At 39.8% G+C, this 14,410-nt stretch overlaps 1 protein-coding gene across 1 annotated transcript in view; it reads right to left on the bottom strand.

The window, feature by feature from the left end:
* TXK (TXK tyrosine kinase) overlaps positions 1-14,410 on the bottom strand; it is a 70,518-nt gene that overhangs the window by 17,304 nt on the left and 38,804 nt on the right. The window contains exons 8-10 of the mRNA XM_055111568.2: positions 13,396-13,523; positions 9,099-9,173; positions 5,814-5,985 (exon numbers count right to left, since the gene is read on the bottom strand). Coding sequence (XP_054967543.1) covers positions 5,814-5,985; positions 9,099-9,173; positions 13,396-13,523 — 375 coding nt within the window. The remainder of the gene's footprint in view (positions 1-5,813; positions 5,986-9,098; positions 9,174-13,395; positions 13,524-14,410) is intronic.

Raw genomic sequence — 14,410 nt, 5'->3', positions numbered from 1 at the left:
TTAAAAGGAAATTTGTAGATAAAGTTGGAAACTAAAAAACATTTACCAACATGAAAACTTGCAGTGTATTTAGTAATCACACAAACACACACACACAAAGCCTTGAATGTTGCCTATTAAAACATACCCAGAACTTTTTAGTTATCTAGACTTCAAAAGTTTATTGGTTTTGTGTGCGTGTGTGTGTAATACTATATTCAATCTCTAAAAGCCTTTTATGCCAACTAGTCATCATGGAAAATAATATTCAAATTAACGCTTATAATTTTAGAAGATGTACCTTGTGTCAAATGTATCTTGAAAAGTTATTGCTTCTTTTCATTCATAAAGGTAAAATAAAATCAGTGACTTGGGAAGACTGTGTACCTTAACACAATGTATATGAACGATTTTTGACCATTACCCATAAAATTAGCTTGTGAAAACACTCCAGTTAATGAGAAAGAGAGGCATTCAGAGAACTTAACATTATCTTAATTTGGAGAGATATATATATTATATATATTTTGTCTGATTTACTTTTTGAATTCATAAAGTGTACTTTCAGTTAAGAGATGCAGTTTACATGTATATAGAGTAAGTGCAGAAAAGCAAGTCTTGAGATGAAATATTAATTTGCCACAGGAAATCCACCAAGTTATACCCACATGGAAGCATTTGAGAATTGAAACGTTACTGCATTTCCTTATCAAGATCACTGGTAAAAATCTAACAGAAATAAGGCAAACCTTTATCAGAAATCAGGCAAAAACAAACTCTCGCATGTGATTCAGTCTAACAAATATGACAAATATTTCTCACAAGCATAGAAAGATGCAAATGGAAAATCTACATTCTTGTTTGTTATAACTCTAGGACTTCTTAATACACATTATTTCTCAGTTTAGAGAAGTATGTGGGATTCATCATAGGGCAAACACACATTTAAATTTATTTAAATTTGTTATTTAAATATTTTCAGACCCTTTGCAGGCTTCTCCAGTTCTCCTTTTCTAATTATTCTCTTTCCCTAAGTAATCGCATTAAGTTTCAGGGTTTTAAATATCATCATATGATTTTGATCACTTTCAAGTTAATACCCTCCACTCTGACCTTTTTCCTGAACCCCAGACTCATATATTTACCTCAACACTTGAACACACCTAATAAATAACAGGCTTCTCAAATCCAACATGTCCAAAGCAGAATTCTCTATTTTTCCCCCTAAACCTGTTTGCTCTTCCCCCATCTTTGTAAATGGTGCCATCCTTTGCCTGATATAATAATGTACACCAAAACCTTAGCGTCATCTTTGTTCCTCTGGTTTCTTCCGATTACCTGCCACATTCAATTTATCAGCAAGTCTTGATGACTTTATCTCAAAAATGTATCCTGAAACAATTCTTCTCTTTCCATCTCTTGCCCTCTGACATATATTAGTTTTCCAAGAGTGTATAGATAATTATGTTCATTAAGATCACGGTTTTTGTGCCCAGATAGTTCACAGTTTTGATTTCAATTAGAAGCTCTAATGATGTTTTGTTGTGGGACTACAGGCAAATTACATAATGTAAACCAAAAATAAAATTCTAAGCCCCTAACCATCTGAATGGACTCCTCCTCTTAGCCAAGGGCATTCCAAAGTTAACCTGTAAACTAGTTCAGGCCACGATGGGAAGAGGGAGTTGGACATGCCTCATAACCATTAACATCAACACAGACACTGAGACTGATAGAACAGACTCTTTAAGTCTACTAAGAAACATTTACAATCTATTTTCCCTGAAACCTTCTACCTGGAAGTTTCACCTGCATAATAAACACAAACAATCTGTGTTGGTCTCCGCAACTCTTTATAGTAACCCAGATATTCCTTTCCACTGATTCAAGTTCTTTGGATAATAACTCAACCAACTGTCAGTCAGAAAATCTTTGAATCTGCCTATGACTTGGAAGCCCCCCCTGATATGGACAGGAGACAGGGAAATACTGGGTAGAAGACGGCAGTTTCCCCAGGAAAGTCCTCACCCTCAAGCCTAGATACCTATAGCCCTAAGTGAGAACAGCCATTCCTGCTTTTGTGCCCCAAAAGTTGCTTTTTGGCCCACCACGCCCCCTATCCTGTACCCATACAAATCGCAAACTCCAGGTCCAGAAGCAGATGAGGAGATGAATAGACAAACAGCAGAATGGTACAGCAGAGAAGGGGAGAAAAGAAGGAACATCAGGAGGAGTTCGGCTGGACCAGTCAGAGAATCGGCTGTTGGATGGCCAAACTCCAGGGGAACATCATCTTCCCACCCCATCATCCCCTGTCCAACTTCCCATCTATCCTGCTGAGACCCACACCTCCAACACTCAATAAAACCCCACATGCATCCTTCAAGTTTGTGTGTGACCTGATCTCCCACGACACTGGACAAGAGCTTGAGATACAGAAAGCTGTCACACTGGCCCCCTGCCCTTGCAAAAAGGCAGAGGGTTCACTGAGCTGGTTAACCCTTAAGCCATCTGTGGATCACAAGGCTAAAAGGGCACACAAGGCTAAAAGAGCACACGACTCCCAGACCCACTTGGGCTTTGGGAGTTGCAGACACCCACCCCTAGATGCTGCTGTCGGGCTAGAGCCCAAAAGCACTCACCCTGATTCCTGCACCTGCCCATCTGCATGCTCCCCATCCTGTAAAAGGCCATGGTGGCTGAACGGAGAGCCACATCTCTGTTGCATGTCCTGCAAGTGGGGGCCAGAAAACTCTCCTGTTTCACCACTCGCTGTTGTCGTGCCTTTCCAGACCAAACCAATGTACACCTTACATGGATGGATTGATGTCTCATGTCTTCCTAAAATGTGTAAAACCATTTTTACATTTTGTAGGCCGATCACCTTGGGCACATATCATCAGGACCTCCTGAGGCTGCCATGGGCATGTCCTTAACCTTGGCCAAGTAAACTCTTAAATTAATGGAGACTTGTCTCAGAAACTTTTTGGTTTATAATAAGCCTTCTAAATGTTCTCTTTCTTACCTATAAAGTTGGGATCTTAATAGAAGCTACCACTTGGAGTTGTGGTGAGGATTCATTAATTCATTCAATAATCCATAAATGTTTTTTAAGCACCAACTACATGCTAGTCATCCTTTTAACACTCACCAGGTTAAACAGGAGAAATAAATAAAAGGTTATATTATTAGAGAGCTTGCATGCTAGTGGGAGAGAAATAAAACAACTACACATGAAGCTTCAGAGTATGACAAGTACTTTGATGGAACTAACACAAGGCGATACAACAGAAAACATTTGGCAGGGGGTATGCCAGCTTAAACAGAGTAGTCAGAGGAGACCTCCTGAAAGAGGTAATATTTAAACCACACACAGAAAGGAGCTAATATGTGCAAAGCTGTATATACTCAGTAGATAGTATGTCAATGCATGTTAACTATTTTAAAAATAAATATATTTGCAATAGAATGTTAGAATGGAAGATTTTCTGCCTCACTTTTTTAGAAATCAGGGATTTGTGTGTGTGTGTGTATGACAGGGTCTCACTCTGTCACTCAGGCTGGAGTGCAGTGGTGCCATCAAGGCTCACTCTAGCCTCAACTTGCTGAGCTCAATTGATCCTCCCACCTCAGCCTCTTGAGTAGCTGGGACTACAGGTGCTCCCTACCATGCCTGGCTAGTTTTTTTGGTTTTTTTTTTGCAGAGACAGGGTTTCACCATGTTACCTAGGTTGGTTTCAAACTCCTAGGCTCAAGTGATCCTCCCATGTTAGCCTCCCAAAATGAATCAGGGGAAATATTGTCCTCAAGATCCTGACCTCAAATGCCCCATCAGGCTTGTACCTTTCAAGAATTCTCTCATTATGACATTAAACATCTTCAATTCTTTCTTGTTTGATAGATATTCAAACATGTTTTTAACTCTCCCTGAATCACTTATCTCCCATTCATTCTTTTTTTATTATGCCTATTTAATCCAACACAGGAATACAATTTTTGTCCTTTAGGTATAGAAAAACCACGGTAGGATGCAGATATCTACAGGAAGCAAAGGCAGATAGAGATAGGTGCCTGGGGCACCTAGGGACACAAAAACATCATTGGGAAGCTGGTGTCACTGGGAAATTGTGTTTGTAACAACTTCCCTTGGAATTCATTCTATTGTAAGTGAATGGAAAGGATATTTTGATAGGACCCTCAGGGTATGGGTTGAGAGCCCCAAGGGATATACTTGCTCTGCCTTCGAAAGAGAATGGGTCCAGTTAATCGAGAATGGGTCCAGTTAATCGCCTCTGATTGTTGTTTGCTTGTTTTTTTGTTTGTTTTTCTAGTTGGAGTCTGCAAGTGTGGGTCAGAACTAAATTTCTCTGGAAAACAGAGCAGAATCTAAATAATGCCATCTGGAGTTTTTCTTCTTCACAGCATTGCTGTTCCTCTAAATAAATGTTGAACAAATATTTAAAGAATGTTAATTTGAACTATGGTCAAATTATTGGCCTGTCCTGGTCCTGCTCAGGTTGTTACAGTTAATGAGCCACAGAAATGGGTTCAACTGAGTCAAAATGCTGTCCTGGGAAATCACAGAAGAGTTGTGTCCAACGGTCTACAAAGAGCCACTTCTTTTAAAGCTCTGGACCCTTATGTCCTCTGAAAGCAAATACTTTTTTATCCTTAAAAAACCATTAACTCTTTTTGGCCACTGGAGGATGCCCTTTCAAAAGATGAGTAGTATATCACTACTAAGACACAACCACCATTTCTGCTTCTGGGAAAAGGAAAAAAAAAAGAGTACTTGTAAAGCACCTATTATTGAGCTGAAAAGAACACACTTGCTTGTCACTGATACCAACAGGAGGCAGGGAAATACTAGGTAGAAGCGGGCAGTTCCCCAGCAAAATCCCCACCTTCAAGCCTGGAAACCTGCTGCCCTAAATGGGAACAGGCATTTTTATTTTTGTGCTCAGATGCTGCCCTTTCCAAGACTGCTCTAGCCTGCCACACCCCTGTACTCTGCCCATATAAACCCCAAGCTCCATTGGCAGGTGACAGAGCAGTGCAGCAGAGAAGAAGAGAAGAGGAGGAGTGTCTAAACATTGAGAGGAGTTCTGCTGGGGCCAGTCAGAGACGAGATCGGCTGCAGGATGGTCAAACTCCCAGGGAAGATCATCTTCCCACTCCATCCCATTTCCAGCTCCCCATGCATCCCGCTGAGAGCCATCTCCATCACTCAATAAAATCTCTGCATTCACCATCCTTCAAGTCCGTGTGACCTGATTCTTCCTGGATGCCATACAAGGACCCAGGTATGAAGAGGGCAGGATGCAAAAGGCTGTCACCCTGACTTTCCACTGAGGTGGTTAACACTTAGCCATCTGCAGACAGAAAAGCTAAAAGAGCATTGTAACACCTCTAGACACTGTCATGGGGCCAGAGCCCAAAAGCACTCACCCTGGCTCACCTGCATGCTCCTCCTCCCGTAAGGGATTTGAGCACACAGCGGCTGAGTAAATGAGCCACCCTCTTCACAAGGCGTTCTGCAAAGGTGTCAAGGGAATTCTCCTGTCTCATCACTTACATAAATTCTCTTATTTAATTCACACATTGATCCAGTGAGGTAGGTACTTTCATCCCATTTTATAGATGAAAACATTGAGGCTTGGAAAGGTGAAATAATTCACCCAGGTCACACAGTGGTCAAATAATGTGCCTGGGTTACACAATGAGCTTGAGCAAAGTTGTGACACAAATCCAGGTGTGGCTGCCTCCAAAGCTCATGTTGTTTCCATGACACCAGGGCATGGTATGATATTTATCAGGGTGTTGTTTATACATACATCATCACTTTGGCCTCTTCAATGAAATCCTCTTCAGACATGGAGCCTTCATTGATGGCCTTGATAGCTACCTGGATATGTGACCGCCATTCACCTAAATGGACCACTCCAAACTGACCGCTTCCAATCTCCTTTATAAAAGCCAACTCAGATGGATCTATCTCCCACTTTTCTGAAAAAGTAAAACATCCATGTTACAAGTAGAAATAAAGACTGTTAAAATATTAGGGCTGGAAAATGTTTAGGAAGTACCTATTATTTGACCGAGAGGTTAAAAAATGTATAAAGTGGAGAGGATATGAAGCCATTTTAATACTCTCACTGTGGCTTAAAAGTAATTCAAGAACTCAAGTTTCAAAACACAAACTTTATTTATTTGGTGATGTTTGTATAACAAATTAAGGATAACAAAATGCACTCTCTGCTCCCAAAGAGAACAGTGAACACACTTCTGTGCCTTTCTAAACTAAACCTACCAAAACTAGACCTGGGACCCAAAATATTTATGTTCCCAGTCTGGTTTTTTTTTCCGGGTGAGTAAACTTGTAAGGCAAATAAAACTGTGATTTCAGTTCTTCCTGTTGGTCTTCTCACTCCATCCCTAAAGGGCTTTTCTCCCTTGATACTTTTTCTTCTTAGGGAAAAGTCCAATGAAATCATCTAATAAACAAATTCAGTGTTAGAAATCTAACCCACATATATCTAAGAGTATAGCTGAAGTGAAATTTTTACTGTATATTTCTCATTTTATAGAAGCAAATCAGGAAAAAATAAACTGTTTTTAAAATAACCCTCTTGAAAACTGTATCAAACTTAATGGTTTAGTGTCTCCTTTTAATACAGCAATACCACCATCTGCTGGAACTTTTGAATAATGCATTTAAAAGAATTGGAAAATCTGATAGTCCCTTCTACCAGCTATGCAAAGTATTCCCCCTCCCTATAGAAGGTATGCTTTATTTTATTATTATTATTATTATTATTTTTTTTTTGGAGGAAGGGTCTCACTCTCTCACCCAGGCTGGAGTGCAGTGGCGCGATCTCAGCTGACTACAAGCTCCACCTCTTAGGTTCAAGTGATTTTCCTGCCTCAGCCTCCCAAGTAGCTGGGATTACAGGCACGCCATCACGCCTTGATAATTTTTTGTATTTTCAGTAGAGACAAGGTTTCACCATGTTGCCTCGCCTGGTCTCAAACTCCTGAGCTCAGGCGATCTGCCCACCTCAGTCTCCCAAAGTGCTGGGATTATAGGCATGAGCCAGCACACCTGGCCTCATAGGTATGTTTTAAAAGTAACATGGGAGGATATACTCATGGCCTTGGAATTGGCATAAATTTATTCAACAGAATATAACCACAAAGAGAAATATTGATAAATTATACTTCATAAAACTTCTGTTCATCAAAAATACCCCCATTAAGAAAGTAAGAAGTTAAGCCACAGAAGATATTTCTAAAATATACAACCAACATAGAATTCTTATTCTGAATATAAATAAATCAACTAGAGAAGACATATACCCTAACTTTTTTAAGGGTAAAAAATGTGAATGGAGTATTCTCTTATGAAGAGAATATCCAAATGGCCACTAAGCCAAATTGATAAAAATAATTAGTCATCAGGGAAATGTAAATTTAGACCATAATGAGATACTACTACACACCAGATTAGCTAACATGTAAAAAAAACCTAGAATAAAATATTGGCAAGGGCAAAGGTATGGAGCCACTAGAACTTATATATTGTTGATGGGAGTGTAATTTGGTATAAGCTCTTTAGAAAACTGACTGTATCTACTAAATCTAAACATATGCATAGCCTATGACCCAGCAGGTCTACACTTAAGCACATATCCAACATACGCTGGAATGTAAATGTGCACTTAACTTCATCAAAACACACACAAAAATGTTCTTAACAATATTATTTGTAAGAGCCAAAAATTGGTAACAACCCAAATGGCCATCTACAAGAAGCATGGCTAAATCAGTTGTGGTATGTCATGCAGTGTAGCACTGCACCACAGTGAAAATAAACCAACCCCACCCAGGACCATGGATGAAACTCACAGATGTAATGAGGTGAGGAGGAATCCAGACACAAAAAAATGCAGTGTCCGATTCTGTTTATATAACGTAATCAAACCAGGCAAAACAAATCAAGCTATAGACTTATGAGTTGTACACTATTCTATTTGTTTTTAAATTTTTTAAGTTTATTTTTAAGAAATTAAAAAGAATCATTTTTAACTTAAGTAAATTGTTAATGGTAGAACTTTGTATTATATATACTATCTGTGGGCCAGAGGAATAATACAGGCACCAATAATAGCCAGAAATCTTGCTTCCATCCCACTTAACTTAATGAGATCCTGAGTCCCAGTTATTTTTTTCCCAATATATTGTGTTATTAATTTTTTCAGTACATTCTGAATCCCACTATTGAGAGAAGTTTAAAGGAATAAAATGTCACCAAATTAGAAAATAGGATTCCCTGGCACTTATTTATTCTCACAGATTTACAAATACCACATTTGCTAGAAAGTGGTTCAAATTGAACTTTGTGCATGTTCTATTAGAAACAAAAAAAAAGATGAAGACGATACTTTCAGCAGCTCTTTTTAGTAGCTTCTCTTGGAGAGGAATCATTTCCCAGGCACCCTTGAAACCAAAGAACAACAACCCAAACATCCAAATAAAAAGAATTGTAATTTATCAAAAGGGTGAAGATTAAGGCTCCTGGTAATGTAACAGTGAAATCTGAAGTCAAACGGAAGCATTTCTCCCCAAAGTTTAAATTGTCCTTATGAGATGCACATATTTAAACATCTCAGAAGGGTGATGTAAACTTTGAGAAGAAATGTTTCTAGATAGACATTTCGGAAGTGCTGAGAGTTCAAAGAATCAATAGGGAACTAGATTCTTTTTTTTTCCTTTTTTTTTGAGACAGAGTCTCACTCTGCTGCCCAGGCTGGAGTGCAGTGGCATGACCTCAGCTCACTGTAACCTCTGCCTCCTGGGTTCAAGCGATTCTCCTGCCTCAGCCTCCCAAGTAGCTGGGATTACAGGCATCCACCACCAAACCCGGCTAATTTTTTGTATTTTTAGTGGAGACGGGGTATCACCATTTTGGCCAGGGTGGTCTTGAACGCCTGACCTAAGGTGATCCACCCACCTTTGCCTCCCAAAGTGCTAGGATTACAGCTGTAAGCCACCGCACCCAGCCAGGTAGATTCTTTACTACTGGATTTGCTATTTTACTTCAGCATGTGTGCACACTTTACCGTAGCTAAACCCAGCTGTGGCTGGTAAACAACTGCCCATCAGCCCAACTGGATATCGGAGACGAGTCATGAGACCTAAGGAGAAAGAGAAATCAATATTTCAAGCCTAGTTGCTAATATAGAAGAAAGAATGAAATATTCTAGAAGATAGTACCATTCTTTAAATAATTAGACAAACAAAATTCATTCTACCAGTTAGTCAGCAGTTTGCTTATTTTCCCACATTTTCCAAAAATATATATATACTCATTGTATACAATTTAAAGAATCTAAGAAAGTATAAAGATGACCCTAAAAAATCCCTCAGAAAATCTTAGTATTCACAGATAGATTGTTATCATCTTGGTGAACATTTTTGCAAAAATCACTATGTGCATAATTGAAAACATGAACACATCCAATATATTTTGCAGAAATATAAATATTTTGTTAAAAGCTTTTTGCACTATGCACGTAATTGATATATGTCATTGACTATAAACAGAGCTTAAATTTATTTCCAAGATTTCACTATTATAAAATATGCCATATGTCCTTGAACATACATTTGTCTGTACTTCTCACAGGTCAAAGCGTGTCCAGAAAGGATGTACTAATTTATTTAACCACCAACGGTGTTGAAGTGTGCCCATTTTGTATAATCTTTGTTTATTTGATTTTTAATAGCATGGTAGAGTAAATGAGACTTCATTTAATTGGATTAACATATAGATTTCTATACATCAAATGTCTCTTTTTTTTCTTTCAGTGACCCACTTAGGCATATACCTTATGTTTCAACTTAGTTTAATAATCATTTATTATTTATTTGTTCAGCTAACATTTATTAAAAGCCTGGTATGTGCTTTCAATAAAAGCTTTCAATAAAACACTATCTAGATGTTGGGAGACAGTAGGGAACAAGACTGATGATTCGGTCTTGCTCTCATGATTACATTCTAGTGAGAGGAAGAGAAAATAACAAGTGCATACACACACACGAAAAAGTAGATAATGATGATTAAGTGCAAGGCAGACCAGATAACATATAATTACTTTAGAGTGGGTGCTCAGGGAAGGCCTTTCAGACAAGATGACAGCTATGCTGACGTTGATTGATGAAGAGACTTCCAGGTAGATGGAACAGCATGTGTAAATGCTGGAAGACAGAAACGAGCTTGACCAGTGTAAGAACAAAAAGAAGCACATATTAAGTGCCTATTGTGTGCAAGGCACTCTTCTAGGTAGATTCCCAAAGATCCCAGCAGATTCCAAGATGAGTAAGATGAGGACTCTGCCCACAGGGAGCTCTATCTCAGTGAGAGAAGACAGGCAGAGAGAGGCCATTCTAAGGTGAAAGGAATAAGTATTGTGCTGGAGATGCATATAGGGTGCCTTGGGATGTAGAAAAAGAGCACTTGACACATTGTTGGACTCGAAGAATTCTTTGGGAGGAAATGACTGAGATGAAACTAACACATGGAGTTAACCCATGGGGAGAAACTATGAAGGACTTTCTAAGCAGAGGTAACGCATGAGATGAAACTTAGAAATGTGAAGCATGATGGTGGGTACTTGAGCAAAACTCAGGAGGTAGAGCCAGACAAATTACACTGCAGAGGTAAGCAGTATTCTGGGTATGATGGGCCTCATAAGCCACGCTAGGAAGCATTACATTTTCCTGCAGGTGAGAGGAAGCTATTGAAAAGTCCCAAGTAGGAGGACACAGTCAGATTTACATTTCTTTTTCTTTTCTTTTTTTTTTTTGAGATGGAGTTTCACTCTTGTTGCCCAGGCTGGAGTGCAATGGTGTGATCTTGGCTCACTGCAACCTCCGCCTCTCAGGTTCAAGCGATTCTCCTGCCTCAGCCTCTCGAGTAGGTGAGATTACAGGCATGTGCCACCATGACTGGATAATTTTGTATTTTTAGTAGAGATGGGGTTTCACCATGTTGGCCAGGCTGGTCTTAAACTCCTGACCTCAGGTGATCCACCCACCTTGGCCTCCCAAAGTGTTGGAATTACAGGCATGAGCCACTGCACCCAGCCAGATTTACATTTCTGATAGATCACTCTGGTACTAGCAGAATAGATTAAGGGGAAATCAACATTGGAGGCAATAAGACCAGTTAAGAGGCTACTGCAGTTGTCCAAGTGAGCAATGATTAGGGCAGCACTAAGAAGGTAGGGAGAGGCAGGGATCTATAGGAGACACATTTAGGATATGAAATCAATTGCATTTGATAATTAATCAGAAGTGAGCTATTAAGAAGCATCTATTTAATTCCTATGCTTCCAACCCCTACAAGGGGCTGGATGATGCTAGTATTATCTGAGAGAGAGAAAAGAAAGAGGACATTTGGAGGGAGAGTAATGGTGTAAGACGAAGCATCCTACTTCATCAGTGAAGTTCAGGGCCTGCGGGATTGCAAGTGCCTTTGTCTACCAGACAGAAGATTATGCAAAGGGAGATGCCTAAGGTGAGAAGAGTAGTGATCAGGGACAGATTCTGGAGGAAAACCAATATTTAAGGGAAGAATAGAAGTAGGGCACATTGGGAAGATCCATTAGGAACTATTGAGTTAGAGAAGGCCAAAAAGGGGTGGTGTCAAACATCGAAGGAGCAACAAGTGACACTGCCAAATGTAGCAGAGAGGACCTGAACACATGCGAACTAGAAAGCACCACTGTACTGTCAATATAGGGGCCACTGGTCAAATATGGAGTGTTGAAAGCAGAAGACAGATCATAGATGTTTAAAAAGTAAATAGAAAGTGAGAGAGTGGAGACAATGGATGTGGACACATTTTTCCAAAAGTGTGACTTACAAGAGCAATGTGTAAAGGGAGAAAGAGTTAGGGCAGCAGGAGGAGAGTTGTTTTTGTTTTTAGGATAAGAAAGTCTTAAGCATGTTTATAGGGTTAAAAGCTAAAGGGAGACAGTCAGAAGAATGGAAGAGATACAGGAGAGAAAGGAACAGTGCATGGCAGGTAAGGGCAAGAGCACAGGCATGCCCTCACTACTACTGGAGGGAACGAGGATGAGAGGGCATGGGGACAGAAGAGGAGACGGAAGTCGCTCATGCCTGGTGACTTCACTTTTCCTAGTGAGGTACACAGACAGGGGATTTGCTAATAAGGCAGTGGTTAATTTTGGTAAAGGAGTCTTGAGAATGGTAAAAGTTTGAACAGGGAACAGGAATGGATGCTCACCGTGACTCTAACACCTAGTTCAGGTTAAAGCCCTCATCTAACCTCATTTAACCTTTCACCAAAACCACTCTTTCTTTTTTCTTTGGAGGAAGGAGAAAGAGGAATGTAAAGGAGAAAACTCAGAACTGACATCTTGACTCCATCTCTAGCTACAACTAAGACCTTTATTGCCCCACCCAGATATTTTACCCTCACTCCTTAACCAAAATTCCAGTGAATAGCCATGTGGATGCATCCCACAAGTGGATAAAAATGTCCTTTGATATATTCCTGATACTTAGAACCAGTGTAATGGAAAAGTGAGCTCTTTCCAAAAGGAATATTTGTCAACACTTTTCATGAGAGAAATCTAAAAAAAGAAGTGCATGACAAGCAGTCAAAATAACATGAAAAGTTACAGTGGATTCTGAATTCTGCAATGCTGAGATAAGAAGATTCCCCATGGGCTCAGAGTGGTTCAGCACAGGTTGGGCAAGGGCTGAAGGCCAGAGAGGTGATTTTAATTGTGGTGGAACTTTCTGGGATCCTACATCTTTCCACAGATGATAGGTTTGCACAAATAGCAATTATTGCAAACAATGGCTGGGGAGATGGGTTAAATATGCCTCTGGTATAGTTAGGCTAAACTGTAACTGTGAAAGGCTGTGTTCTCTGTGACTTTTTATATTCTCCAAACAAGAAAGAACAGAGAGTGAGAGATATAAGGGTAATTTTCTATTACAATTGTCGAAAGTAGAGAGCAGATTTATGGGGGCAAAGGGAAAGAAGCATCATTATTTAGGGTATTTGAAATCTTATTACATTTAGCCCTATGTAAATTTCCAGAACAAATGCATAATGATTGATGACTATTTGCTTCTCTGTCATCTATCATTTTTCTAACCTGGTAGAAATATAAGAAATTGACCTACCTCTTGCCCCCAACCAACCAGAAAAATGAAGAGGCATCAATAAGAAAGATAATTGCTCAAAAGATAAGTTGTACTTCAAGCTTTTAAACTATTTCTACAGGGAGATTTGCTCCTGTTGAGTGCCTGATACCAAAGATGCATTGCCCATCAAGGGCATGGCTCCCTGACTCACCCAGCTGGAAGTTCCCCACTTACCGGCTGCATTGTGCTGGTGATACCAGATTAACTCAGGGATTGATTGAAAGGCATGTCTTTCAGCCACATACCACTGTCCTGAGTCATTCTTTTTTATCTGATAATGTTTTATGGCAGCCTCCGTACTTCTACAATCAAGAAAATGTGAATTACTAGAAATGTGAAAGATCAATTTGGATGTAAGCCAACTCATTAAACAACAGGACTCCAGTTCTAAAACTCATCCTAGCAACACTACACTGAGAAGTAGATTGGCTAAATTCAACAAGTGCCCCCCCATGCCAAGAAAATTCCTCAACTACATTATTGGGGCCTTAGATTCAAACGTAACTTCAGCCAAAGTTGTCTGAGTGACAAGACCAGTGTTCAGAAAAGTAGATCTCATAATGAATACATGTAAGTACATATTGAATATCAAGTATTGGTTAAATGAATGAACACATGCACTGTAAGCAATTGGAGATGGGAGACAAGAAGGGAGGAAAAACCAATGCCAGGTGCATTAGTTAGTAGGTTACTACTATGGGCAATTGGGGCTCAATACTTGTAGGAACCTAGGAGAGACTGGGGAACACACCTCACAATTGTCCCACTGAAGTGCAAAGAAGCTGAGATATTTATCCACCAACTCCCATTCTCTTTAACCTAGCGTTGCTCCTGGGATGTTACCTCTCAGGCACTTTCAGCCTAGCCACGGGGCCCACAAGTTCCCACAGCCAGAGAACATCCTCAGGCAGACAGACACAGGAAGCTTTCTGAGTGCAAGAGACTTTTCTGCAAGTGAATCCCAGAACAGACCAAGGGATATGAGGAAAGCGCCCAACAGCGTCTACTACAACTAATCTCCCCCTCTTTACTTTATGGTTGAGAAAAGGAAGACGGGAGAGGTTAAGAAACTTATGCAATGTCACACAGAGCATGCTAGGGATATATCACGGACTGGTTGGTTTTTCTAACTTCCAGGTCAACAATCTTTTCCCTAAGCTAAGCTCTCACTAACATTCTCTATGTGATG

This window comes from Pan paniscus, chromosome 3 (genome assembly GCF_029289425.2).
Source record: "Pan paniscus chromosome 3, NHGRI_mPanPan1-v2.0_pri, whole genome shotgun sequence".
NCBI lineage: Eukaryota > Metazoa > Chordata > Mammalia > Primates > Hominidae > Pan > Pan paniscus.
The sequence above is the reverse complement of the archived record's forward strand: the minus strand, read 5'-3'. Positions and strand labels throughout refer to the sequence as shown.